This window comes from Oryx dammah, unplaced genomic scaffold, assembly GCF_014754425.2.
Source record: "Oryx dammah isolate SB20612 unplaced genomic scaffold, SCBI_Odam_1.1 HiC_scaffold_9, whole genome shotgun sequence".
NCBI classification, from domain to species: Eukaryota; Metazoa; Chordata; class Mammalia; order Artiodactyla; family Bovidae; genus Oryx; species Oryx dammah.
Genome location: NW_024070193.1, coordinates 12019255 through 12030833, shown reverse-complemented (window position 1 = coordinate 12030833; position 11579 = coordinate 12019255). Strand labels below are relative to the sequence as shown.

General features: G+C 59.7%; 1 protein-coding gene across 2 annotated transcripts; it reads left to right on the top strand.

Annotated features, from left to right (window-relative positions):
- Positions 1-277: 277 nt before the first annotated feature.
- On the top strand, positions 278-11341 carry SEMA3G (semaphorin 3G). 2 transcript variants are annotated; one of them, XM_040247132.1, is made up of 16 exons: positions 278-453; positions 2149-2309; positions 2433-2495; positions 2645-2764; positions 3027-3117; positions 3243-3359; positions 3577-3722; positions 3927-4041; positions 4134-4203; positions 4478-4622; positions 4919-5150; positions 5253-5344; positions 5981-6022; positions 6725-6953; positions 7213-7352; positions 8690-11341. In XM_040247132.1, exons 1-16 carry the CDS (start codon positions 345-347, stop codon positions 9125-9127), a joined length of 2310 nt encoding a protein of 769 aa, XP_040103066.1. In that variant the 5' UTR covers positions 278-344; the 3' UTR covers positions 9128-11341. The 2 variants fall into 2 exon arrangements, with proteins under 2 accessions (XP_040103066.1, XP_040103065.1); XM_040247131.1 differs by having other exon boundaries at positions 8687-11341.
- The last annotated feature ends 238 nt before the right edge of the window (positions 11342-11579 follow it).

Genomic DNA, 11579 nt, shown 5'->3' with positions numbered 1-11579 from the left:
AGGCTATCTCTCCCCCTTGACATTTTGCTAGAGCCGAGGGACTTAGGTTTATGGACATTTCCATATAAACCATCCATAGCCTGGCCAGAAAAAAAGTCTCCCAAATGGAGAAGCAGCTATTCTGACACAGAGCCACCAACTGGGCCAGCTGAGATGGAGGGAGAGGCTGCAGGTGGATGGCGGGGCACTTGACCCCTCCCTCCTCCTCCCCGCCTTGGACGGGGTGGAGCTGCTGCCTTATAAGTAGCAGAAGCAGGCCTGGCGGCAACTGGGCAAACTACAACCAGCGACAGCGGCGGGACCCAGGGCAGCTCTGCAAGCAGCTCGTGCCCCCGTTCCTCAGCATGGCCCCCTCAGCCTGGGCCGTCTGCTGCCTCCTGGGGGGCCTCCTCCTCCGGGGCGGCAGTCCCAGCCCCGGCCCCAGCGTACCCCGACTGCGGCTCTCCTTCCGAGGTAGGGCAGTGCTCTCTGTGTGTGTGTCCATGGAGCTCCTGACCCTGCTGTACCCCAGGTGTGGGACTCTAGCCAGCCCCAGGCAGTCTGTCCTGCCAGCCGGAGTGGGGATTCAGCCACTCCTAGCACAGCCTGCGGGAAGGACTTTACAAGTATTCCCGGCCATGTGTTCCCTTCTGGCCGCCAGAGGCTCCTGGGAGGAAGGCAGGGGGAGGGGGACCAATCCTGGCAGATGGAATCGGGGTGGAGGTGGGAGACGGAGACACACTGGGGGAGAACCTGAGTGAAGGGGCTGTAGAGAAAAGGAGAGGGAGCTCAGCAGAGGCGGCAGAGAGAGATGGGGAGGGGGCAGAGAGGGCAAGTCCGGAGGGTCTGTCCACTCTCAGCTGGGCTCCGTGCCCAGGGGAGGCAATGGGGAAGGGGGGCCCCTCAGCCGGTCCCCACAACCCTGTTCCCACTCTACCTCTGGCAGTCCACTTTGTAATGCTGGCCTTCCATCCATGAGGCTCTGTGCAGCTTCCCTTCTTTGCTCATCCTGGTCCAGGAAGTTCCTCTGCAGATCTAACCTGGCATATTGGGTTGCAGCTGGCACAAGCCTCCTCTGAATCTGATGAGACACAGGCTTGCCACAGAGTTTTCTTCCTGGGGAAACCAGAGGGATGGTCACCTTCCCTCAGTCCAAGGGGCGAGACTCAGGCCTTCTCTGGAGAGTTGGGGGGCAGGGGACATGGCTCCACTCTGGAGTCTGAAGGGAGTGTGGTGGGGGGGGATTGGGGAGGAGGGGGTGGAATGGGGTCCTGCCCTGGGAGCTATGGCTTTGGGGAAGTCAGGCTACAAAAAAAGGTCCAAATAGGGCAAATCTACAAAGTACTGTCAGTCATGGAAGTCTTCCTGGAAGAGGCTGTTAATGAGTTTAGGAATAGAGTTGAGTGTTTGGGGATAGAAAAGTTGACCTTTGGGGCAGGCTTGGCTATCCCCCCTCCCCAAGGGTGGCCAGACATCTTGCTGTCTGTTTGCATACCCATCTCCTCCAGCTACCTAGCTGGACCCCAAGGACCTATCTCAGGACTCCCACCTCCTGGGATCATCATCTGCAGACAGCCACCTCCATTCCTAGATAGGCAGCATCTATGGAGGAGAAAACCCTCTTTAGCCACATCCCTGGACCAGAGCCTAGAGACCCACCTGGCCGTACCCGGCCTTTCCCACACCCAGGCCTTGGGCAGATGCTGCCTCGGCTGGGAACGCTCTCCCCTGTCTGTCTGCCCGTCCCACCGAGTCAGCCTTGTATGCTGCTCAGACCACCCAGCCTTCCTCCAGGCTCTCCCAGCACTTTGCCCAGCTTGCGGCCGTAAGTTCTGCTGCTGGGGCCGTCTTCCTTGAGGAGCCGGTAGAGCGCAGATGGGCCAGGGGTAGGAGATGTGAACTGAAGACCAGGGGGCCATGGGGAGGAGGGAAAGGGGGCAGGCCTCTGGGTGGGCTTGGCTGGGTGGGGGGGCTCTGAGGCCCCTGTCCCACCCACCCCCAGGAGTCGCTTCCCAGAAGCCCTCCAGCAGCCCTGTGGATGGAAACATTTTCCAGATGCGAGTGTGGAGGGGGGCGGTAGACACACAGCTGGGACCCTCCACCTCCACACATTGGCTGGAGAAGTGGGCTGAGCAGCAGCTCTAACCCCCTCCCTCGGCTCCCTCCTAGACCTCCTATCTGCCAACCGCTCTGCCATCTTTCTGGGCCCCCGGGGCTCCCTGGACCTTCAAGCCCTGTACCTGGACGAGTACCGGGACCGCCTGTTTCTGGGCGGCCGTGATGCCATCTACTCTCTGCGGTTGGACCAGACGTGGCCAGATCCCCGGGAGGTGAGCTGGGCTGTTTGGGAAGCAACTCTCTCTGAGGGCTAGGTGACTCCAGATGGGAGGCTGACTGGGGCAACTGAGGCTGTGAGGTCAGGGGTCAGCCAGGCTGACCTGGCTGTGTTTCAGGTCCTGTGGCCACCGCAGCCCGGACAGAGAGAGGAGTGCGTTCGCAAGGGAAGAGATCCTTTGGTGAGTGCTATCAGGAGGGACGGTCCCCCACCCTGACCAACACCCAGGCCCTGACCCCAGGTGCCTGAGCTGGGGCCATGTGGAACAGACCTCAGTGGTCCAGTAGAATCTGCCCTCACCCAAGACCCACCCCCGCCTCCCTCCCCCAGGTGGAGTGCGCCAACTTTGTACGGCTGCTGCACCCCCACAACCGGACCCATCTGCTGGCATGTGGCACTGGCGCCTTCCAGCCCACCTGTGCCCTCCTTGCTGTTGGGCATCGTGGAGAGGTGAGCTGCAATGGCCCCACAAAGGGCTGGGAAGCTGCGACATTTCCTCCTGCTGTCTGAATTCCACCCATTGAGCCTGGGTCAGGGCAGAGGGGTCAGAGCCTGAAAGGCGCCTTTGTGCCAGGGAGCCGCCCCTACTGGCAAGGTCTTGAATGAGGGCGCCTTCCACCCACCCCCACTGTCTGGCCGCACGCAATGGCCACTGCCCGGGGGCTGGCACTGCTTCCCCAGGTAACACCTCTCCCTCCGTCCCTCTTCCCAGCATGTGCTCCATCTGGAGCCCCGAAGCATGGAAAGTGGGAGGGGGAGATGCCCACACGAGCCCAGTCGTCCCTTCGCCAGCACCTTTGTAGGTGGGTGACACCCAGGCCAGGGCCGGCATGACAAAGGTGGGGGTGGGCCAGCATCATTGGAAAGGGATGGGCTGGGTTCAGGGCCTGGCCCTCCTTCCCTGACTCTGCCCCTACCCCAACCCTAGGAGGGGAGCTGTACACAGGCCTCAATGCCGACTTCCTGGGGCATGAGGCCATGATCTTCCGGTCTGGGGGTCCCCGACCAGCCTTGCGTTCCGACTCTGACCAGAACCTCCTGCACGGTGAGCTCAGGGCTCTGCAAAGGGCAAGGCTGACTGGGTTCTGCCCCGGCACTGGCAGCGAGGAGGGAGTGGGGACCGGAGGGGCAGCCCATCCCCACTCCACTCCCTAAGACCCAGTGGGGTCCCTGGGGTCCCTGCGCCTCCCCTCCTCATTGGTTCACCCCTGCCCTGTTCCTCCTCATGAGGGCCCTGCCAACTCCTCCCTGTTGCCTCCCAGACCCCAGGTTTGTGCTGGCTGCCCGGATCCCTGACAATTCCGACCCGGACGATGACAAGGTGTACTTCTTCTTCTCGGAGACGGTCCCCTCGCCTGACGGAGGCCCGGGCCGTGCCACCGTCAGCCGAGTGGGCCGCGTCTGCGTGGTGAGAGCTGTGGGAGGGACAGTGGGGTTGGAATCCTGGCCATACACGTCTTCCCAGCCCTGTCCCCACCTGAAACAGTAGGCAAACTGAGGTGACGGTGTGGGGCTGACATCCATGCCTCCCTCCAAGGGTGAGGGTGGAGGAGCAGGAAGGGGGGGGGGGCCTGTCCTCGGGCCCCAAGGCTGACTGGCCCCCACCCCCCAGAATGATGCGGGCGGCCAGCGGGTGCTGGTGAACAAGTGGAGCACCTTCCTCAAGGCCAGGCTGCTCTGCTCCGTGCCCGGCCCTGGCGGTGCCGAGACCCACTTCGACCAGCTGGGTAAGGGCATGGCCAGAGCACGTGGGGTGAGGGCTGGAGAGGGCTCAGAGCCCGTGAGCGGGCGGCACTGGCTGTGGCCTTCTGTCTCCCAGAGGATGTGTTCCTGCTGTGGCCCAACTCGGGGAAGAGCCTGGAGGTGTACGCTCTGTTCAGCACAGTCAGGTGGGCAGATAGCCTCCTCTCATCCCCACCCCCGGCCCTGTCTCTGCACCCTGGCCTCCCCTGTTGAGCCCCTGCTCTCACGTCCCAGCCTAGCCAGGGGTCCCTGACTCTGTCCCTGACTCGGTGACTCCGTGGCTGTATCCTTTGCCCGGGTGTCCTTGTTTTCCCGTCTCTGCTGACTGCAGGCACCATCATCCTCCCTATGGAACTAGGCTGCCCCCTTCCTGTCTCTGAGAACCTCCTTGGCCTGACTATCCCTGCCTGTCCTCTGCAGTGCTGTGTTCCAGGGCTATGCCGTCTGTGTGTACCACATGGCTGATATCTGGGAGGTCTTCAAGGGGCCCTTTGCCCACCAAGATGGTCCCCAGCACCAATGGGGGCCCTATGGGGGCAAGGTGCCCTTTCCACGTCCTGGCATGGTGAGTATCTGCCTGGGACCAGGGCAGAGAAGAGGGCTGCGTAGATGCTGGGAGGGGCTCTAGATGCCAAGGACAGGCTTGGGTCTGCGCGAAGCCCCAGGGCAGCGGCTGGGCTGGGTGGGGTGAAGAGGGGAGCGGAGCCCTGACTACACTGAGGAGTCTCTCATATAGCACGAAGGGGCCACGAGCTGTCCCTCGGAGGCTGGTGTGAGCAGCCAGTGGAGTCTAGACGCAGACTGGGGGTGGGGACTGTGACAACCCCGGAGGCTGCAGGCACTCTCTGCCACGGCCTACAGTGTCCCAGTAAGATGACTGCACAGCCAGGACGACCCTTTGGCAGCACCAAGGACTACCCGGATGAGGTGCTGCAGTTTGCCCGAGCCCACCCACTCATGTTCCGGCCTGTGCGTCCCCGGCGGGGTCGCCCTGTCCTTGTCAAAACCCATCTGGCGCAGCAGCTACGTCAGATCGTGGTGGACCGTGTGGAGGCAGAGGACGGGACCTACGACGTCATCTTTCTGGGGACTGGTAGGTGGGCTGCATGGGGTGGCCGGGCAGGGGAGGTGTGCGGGGACCTGAGCTGTCCCTCTGCCTCTTCCTCTCCCACTGACCCCTCCTCCCCTGCCCCAGACTCAGGGTCTGTGCTCAAGGTCATTGCCCTCCAGGGGGGGAGCTCTGCAGAGCCTGAGGAAGTAGTTCTGGAAGAGCTCCAGGTGTTTAAGGTGAGCAGGGGGAACTGATGGGGAGGATTCCCTTAGGCCCCATCCCTATGTCTAGGCCTGGCTACAAGGAAGCAGGAGCAAAGTGTAGGAGGGAAATGGGCCTATCTTTATGAACCTGTAGTCAGTGGGCAGTAGGCCTCACTATCGCAGAGGCCTTGCCGACGCTTCTAAATGACTGCGGGCCTGGAGACACAGTCTGTGAGTTGAGAGGTGGGGGGCCCAGGGACAGATGGCCAAGGCGATCGCCCCTTGACAAAGCCCTGCCAGGCTCAAGTTGCAGTGAGGGATGATTGACACTCCAAGGGGTTCTGTTGACCCCTCTACAGAGTCAGGCAGGGGATCGTCTGTGTTTGGGGAACTGCTGAGCTTCCCCAAGTGGGTGGAATGGGTGATTTGGGACAGCTGCCTCATTGCTGGGGGACAGGCCTGTGGGAGGGGACACCAGAGCTTTGTGCTTTTAGCCAAGCCTTGGAGGCCAGCCAGGGAGAGGGGACCTTTCTAAAACACAATGTGTGGGAAAGACCGTCTGGCCTTAGTTGCCAGGGAGTGCACTGACCTGGGAGAAAGATGGCTTTCACTCAGAGGCTGGAAGAGGCTGAAAGCAGGGATTCAGGGGAAGTCTCGCTTCTTTCCCAGGTGCCAACACCCATCACTGAGATGGAGATCTCCGTCAAAAGGGTAAGAGCAGCTGCCGTGGCTGCCAAATCCTCCTTCCTCTGATCTCCTGAAGTTTCCCTGAACCCTGCTGTTTCCCAGCAGGTCCTGGGGCTGCCTGATCAGGCCCTGCAATGAGGGTTGAGGGTTCAGCTGGGAGCTGCGATTCCCATGCACGAAACCCATGGGCAGTGGGAGGCCCTCAGTAAGTGAGCCTGTGTTCAGATAAGGGGAGATCCACAAAGGCCAGCAACTCAGGGCAGACAAAAATGTGCTTGAAAACAGGATCCAGATTTTACATCAAACAGATTTTAGAGACATGCTGTGTGTCCTTTTGCAAGTGGCAAAATCTCCCCAAGTTCATCCGCCCCAGTTTATCTTTGGGTAAATCTCCACTTTTGTGCTAGGATTGCTCAAGGCAGAGTTCACCTGTAAAGTCAGAGGCAAGGTCATTGGGGTAGAGGGCAAAGGTCTGCTGCTGGGAGGGTCTGGAAAAGCCCCATAGAGAAAAGACACAAGATGTGCCGCGTCTCCTCCATGCCCTAGCATAGGATCCGATGTAGATCAGATGGGTGATAAACATTTTTTGTTCTGGGAATGCACTCAAGAGGTTCTGAAAGACTCTTGCAAATGTCAGGGGTCTCAGGAGTGCCGAGGGGGCTGAGAGCCTAGCTGCTTCGGTGTGGAGCTCAGACTCACCTCGGGCTCTGCCTGTGTCCCTCCCAGCAAATGCTGTACGTGGGCTCGAGGCTGGGCGTGGCCCGGTTGCAGCTGCACCAGTGCGAGACATATGGCAGTGCCTGTGCGGAGTGCTGCCTGGCCCGGGACCCCTACTGCGCCTGGGACGGTGCCTCCTGCACCCGCTACCGGCCGGGCACCAGCAAGCGGCGCTTCCGCCGCCAGGACATCCGGCACGGCAACCCTGCTCTGCAGTGCCTGGGCCAGAGCCAGGAGGGTGAGCAGCAGAGGGCACCGATTGCCCCTGTGGAGTGTGGCCTCAGACTGCTCCTGCAGTCACAGGCAGCCCTCAGTTTCTCTGTGTGTAACTCCTGTCAGCTATGGGTGCAGGGTCTTTGGGTAGAGAGAGGGGCTTAGGGATCAGCAAATGCCTAGTCCCTGTCACATTCATGGGGGGTCCTGGGCTGTGGGAGTCAGTTGGTGGTCCTGGGGGCCTTATAGTTCCTGAGCTGAGCCCACTTCCAAATCTTCCCCAGAGGAGACTGCAGGACTTGTGGCGACCACCACTGTTTACGGCACGGAGCACAATAGCACCTTCCTAGAGTGCCTGCCCAAGTCCCCACAGGCTGCCGTGCGTTGGTTCTTGCAGAGGCCCGGGGACGAGAGGCCTGAGCAGGTGAGTGAGGACCCTGGCTCCAGCCTGCATGCGTCCTGCGGTCACACCCCTCCCTGAACTCTCGGGGGGAACCTGCCAAGATCAACTTAAGAAAGGTGTGTACCAGGCCCCTGGGGTGCCTAGAAGGAGGTGCCCCATTCCTGCCATCTGGGAACACCAGGCCAGATGTGGTAGAACTTTTCCAGTGACAGGTACCCCACAGATTCCCAGGCACTGGGCTGGGCTCTGTCTGAGGGCATAGCAGAGATGGTGGAGAGGGAAGGGGGTCTGGGCTGGTCAGGAAGGCCCCCATGCTTACACATATGGCTCATCTTTGAAGGGGTCTCTTCCTCAGGGTCTTCCTTCACCCTAGGAGGCCTGGGCCCCTGACCACTGGCCCTTGCACATACACCTCCACCACACACACACACACACACACACACACACACACACACACACACACACAAGTACACACTGCCTGGCCCCTCACTTCCTCCCTAGAGTCCAGCTGTCTGCCTAGGCCCTCTCCTCCCCCAGCCAGAAAAGTCTGTCAACCCCAGAGATGGCTTCAGTCTGGGGCGTGAGCTTGGGCGTGGGTGGGGCAGGGTGAAGAGCCATTCTCAAGCTGCTCCCACGGATAGGGAAGGGGAGGGAGTGAGTTGATTACAGGAGGGGCTCTCCTCCCAGCTTGAGAACTGGGGGAGGCCAGCCTTGGGCCAGCTGTTGGGCTGGGCACTGAGAAGTCTCCCCAGGAGGGCAGGGGCAGGAAAGCAATGAGATGGAGTTACACAACACTCACCACCCAAGCAGTGCAGCCTCAATGTACACACGTGCGGACTAAAGCCCAAACAGGGTCCAGGCCAAAGATGGGTCGGATCAGAACCATGCTCCACCTCCTACACCGCGATGGGCCTGTGGGTCCTGCAATGTAGGGGGAGTGAACAATGCAGACCAAGACAGGGAGAGCTCTGTACAATGTCGAGTGTAGAGGAGTTTTAGTCCCGGGGCTGGGGGTAAACCCCGACTCGAGAAAAAGCCCATAAATACCCTTCAACCCTCTCTGTTCTCTGGGAATGTGTGCCAGGGGCCCCCAAGGCCAAGATAGGGGCTCCAGAGCTCTGACAAGGGGAGAACCAGTCAATCAAATCTTTGAGAAGCCCCCTTTGCAGGCCCTGTCCCGGGTTCTGGGAAAGTGAGGCCCTGCCGGCAGTTAGTTCAGTCAAGGACGCTGAGCCTGCCACGCTGCTGGGAAAGGGTGATTCTCCCTCAGATGGCAAATGTGGAAAAGCAAGGGACAGAGAGGTTGATGGGGTGAGCGCTGCTCCAGGCGGCCTCACGCCCTCCCACACCTCCAGCAGGTGAAGACCGACGAGCGCATCCTACAAACAGAGCAGGGGCTGCTGTTCCGCAGGCTCGACCGCCTGGATGCGGGCACCTATACCTGCATGACGCTGGAGCACGGCTTCTCCCAGGTGGTGGCCCGCCTGGCTCTGGAGGTGATCGTGCCTGCACAGCTGGACATTCTGTTCCCCCGAGAGCCGAGGCCAGCGGAGCCCACGGCCCGAGGCGGCCCCGCCTCCCCCCACTCCAAGGCCTGGTATAAGGACATTATGCAGCTCATTGGCTTCGCCAACCTGCCGCGGGTGGATGAGTACTGCGAGCGAGTGTGGTGCCCCTCCCGCAGCCGCAGCCGCAGCAAACAGGCCAAGGGCAAGAGCTGGGTGGGGCTGGAGCTGGGCAAGAAGGTGAAGAGCCGGGTGCAGGCCGAGCGCAATCGGACACCCCGGGAGGTATGAGGCTACACAAAGGAGGGGGTGGTCGGGATGGGCCGAGTGGCCAGCAGCAGCCCCCAGCATCTCCCACCCAGCCAGCTAGGGCAGAGGGGGTTAACATGACTGATGGCCTCTTAGAGATAGAGTCTCTGTCCCCAGGCCCCTACCAGGCCACCCGCAGGATAGGCTGGGGCCTGATGGAGGGCCCTGTATCCCAGGCCTGTTCCTTGTCCCTCTCTGGGCTCTCAGTCCCAGGCGGGAGTCAACACCCTCTGGCTGCTGGCAACCCCGGTGGGTCTGCTATTTGTTCTTGAGCAAGGCTCCCACAGCACATTTCCGCTTGTGCCCAGAGGCGAGAGGGTTGGGTGGTTCTTACCCAGCCTGCAGAACAATGGCCATTCTGAGTGACCCTTAGAGTGGGTGTGTGGGTGCAGCTGAGGTGGTGTCTGGGCAGGGGGCCCTCAGGCAGACGAGGAGGGTGGAAGTCGCCCCTCAGCTAGCACTGGCTAAGAAGACCTAGGAGAGACTGAGGTGGGGAGAGAAAGTGGAGGCGCTGGGAAGGTGGAACGGCACGAACCCCCTCCCACTTTGTGCCCTGATGTCTTGGTGGTTGCCTGCCACCGCCCACCCCCTCTTCTCCATCTCAAAATCACAGAAGCACAGACTGCTAGAGCTCCCTGAACCTCCCAGCCTAACTTCTCTGCCCCTGGTCCCGTTGCTGCCAGACATGTTTCCTGGGATGCGCACCCCCTCCTGATGGGATTGCCTCTCCCTACCATCAGGGTCTCCATGTTGACGGGCAGGGAGAAAGTGAATTCTAGGAGAAGCTGTCCCTCATCTTTGTGGACGAGGAGATAGGGAGAGGGGAGGTGGGGTATTTAGAGGAGTGGGCTGTCTTTCCCAGGGCAATGCAAGCTTGGGCACAGCCTGGGAGGGTAGGGACATGGCAGCTGTGTGAGCAAGCTGTGTGGTGAGGACAGAAGGGAGCGCTCTGCCTAGGGGGCCACAGAGGGCTGAGGTGGGGCGAGGTCAGGAGACCCTAGGACCCACTATGGGACCCAGGAGCAGGAATTCTCAAGGCCCCAAGAAGGCATCAATCAGCCCAGCAGCCAGAGGGTTTCCCGCCCCGGGATCTTTGGTTTCTGCTAAATAAGGGTTTGTCATGGGTAGTTCATTTATGAAGCCTACATTTTTCTTTTAAGGGAGAAAACTGCAGGGGAAACTGCTAAGGCCTGCTGGTTCTCGGGGGGTGCTGCCGGCTCAGGTAGCCAGGACACATTCTGTCTGGGTGTGTAGGGAGGTGTTTTTTGCCATCAGCAGTAATGTGTTTCTTGGGCTGGGCAGCATGGAGGAGGAGGAGGACTAAATGAAAAGTTGTTCCCAGCCTGCATGTGAACAAGTCAGTGACGCACAAAATGGACAGGAGGAGGACAAGAGCCTCAGGTTCAAGATTCCCTCCATTAGAAGACAAGATGAAGGAAGGGGGACAAAAAACAGATAAAAAGACAGGGCTTCCTGCCCCCCTGAACTCAAACCCAGACTGTGTCTGCCTTGGATTGCATCTGAGCCCCACGTCCACTCCCCACCTCCTGGTTCCTGCCACCTCAGGGATCTGAAACAGGCCCCTTCCCCTCTTCACGTGGAAAGTGAGCCAGATGTGTCCTGAGGCTAACCTGACGGCACTTTGGGAAGCCTGCAGCCAGGGGCAGCTGTGGCTGGGATGTCAGCAGGTAAAAGCAGAGGAGGAGCACCGTGGGGAGGGGGCTGGAGAAGAGAGGGGAAGGGAAGACAGCGGCTATGGAAGAGCCCCAGGCATGGATGTCAGAGCTGCCAGCAGCTCTGCCCCTGTATCCCAGGTTTTTTCAGTGGCAACTAGGCTGGGTCCCCTGGGGAAGTTACTCCAGGAAATGGAGGGAAGAGCTCAAAATCCTGACAAGGAACACTTGGACTTGGAAAATATGGACAGCTTCTACTGATCTCCACCACCCACCCCCATCCCCATGGTACCTTGTGTTATTCACTCCTGGAAATGCCTCTATGTGTGAATTCTATTTTTGTATTCATCTGTCGGGATGGGCCTCGTGGTTTCTCTGTCTTCAAAGCACACTTCTCATAATTACCATTGTTCTTTATATCGTCACCGCCCCTGAGCGCTGGTGAGGAGAGTGCAGGGGTTTTCCACACAATCTACAGGGAAAGGGATGAAGCTAATATTTATATCACATAATTATATCATTATTGTGTCTGTGTATTTCTGTACTAAATTGACTGACGCCATTCATGTGAGCTGTAAATGAGGAGCCTTCCCTGTCCATTCCAGAAGGGTGAAAACACCCTGGGTGGTTTTTTCTAAAAGGCAAGGAGATGGGTATCAGAGGAAGGAAGAAGTCAGAGGGCTTTGCCTATGAAGCTGAGATTGCTTATTAAATTAGGAAAATCCCATCCCATGGGCTTCTGAGACTTCTTGGAACTTCAG

What these genes read in the sequence shown, in the direction of transcription:
- SEMA3G (XM_040247131.1), top strand. Translation starts at nt 345, where the DNA reads ATGGCCCCCTCAGCCTGGGCCGTCTGCTGCCTCCTGGGGGGCCTCCTC. An exon ending in GACCCACTTCGACCAGCTGG is followed by an intron (nt 4,042 to 4,133) that starts GTAAGGGCATGG and finishes TCTGTCTCCCAG; the next exon opens with AGGATGTGTTCCTGCTGTGG. An exon ending in CCTTTCCACGTCCTGGCATG is followed by an intron (nt 4,623 to 4,918) that starts GTGAGTATCTGC and finishes CACGGCCTACAG; the next exon opens with TGTCCCAGTAAGATGACTGC.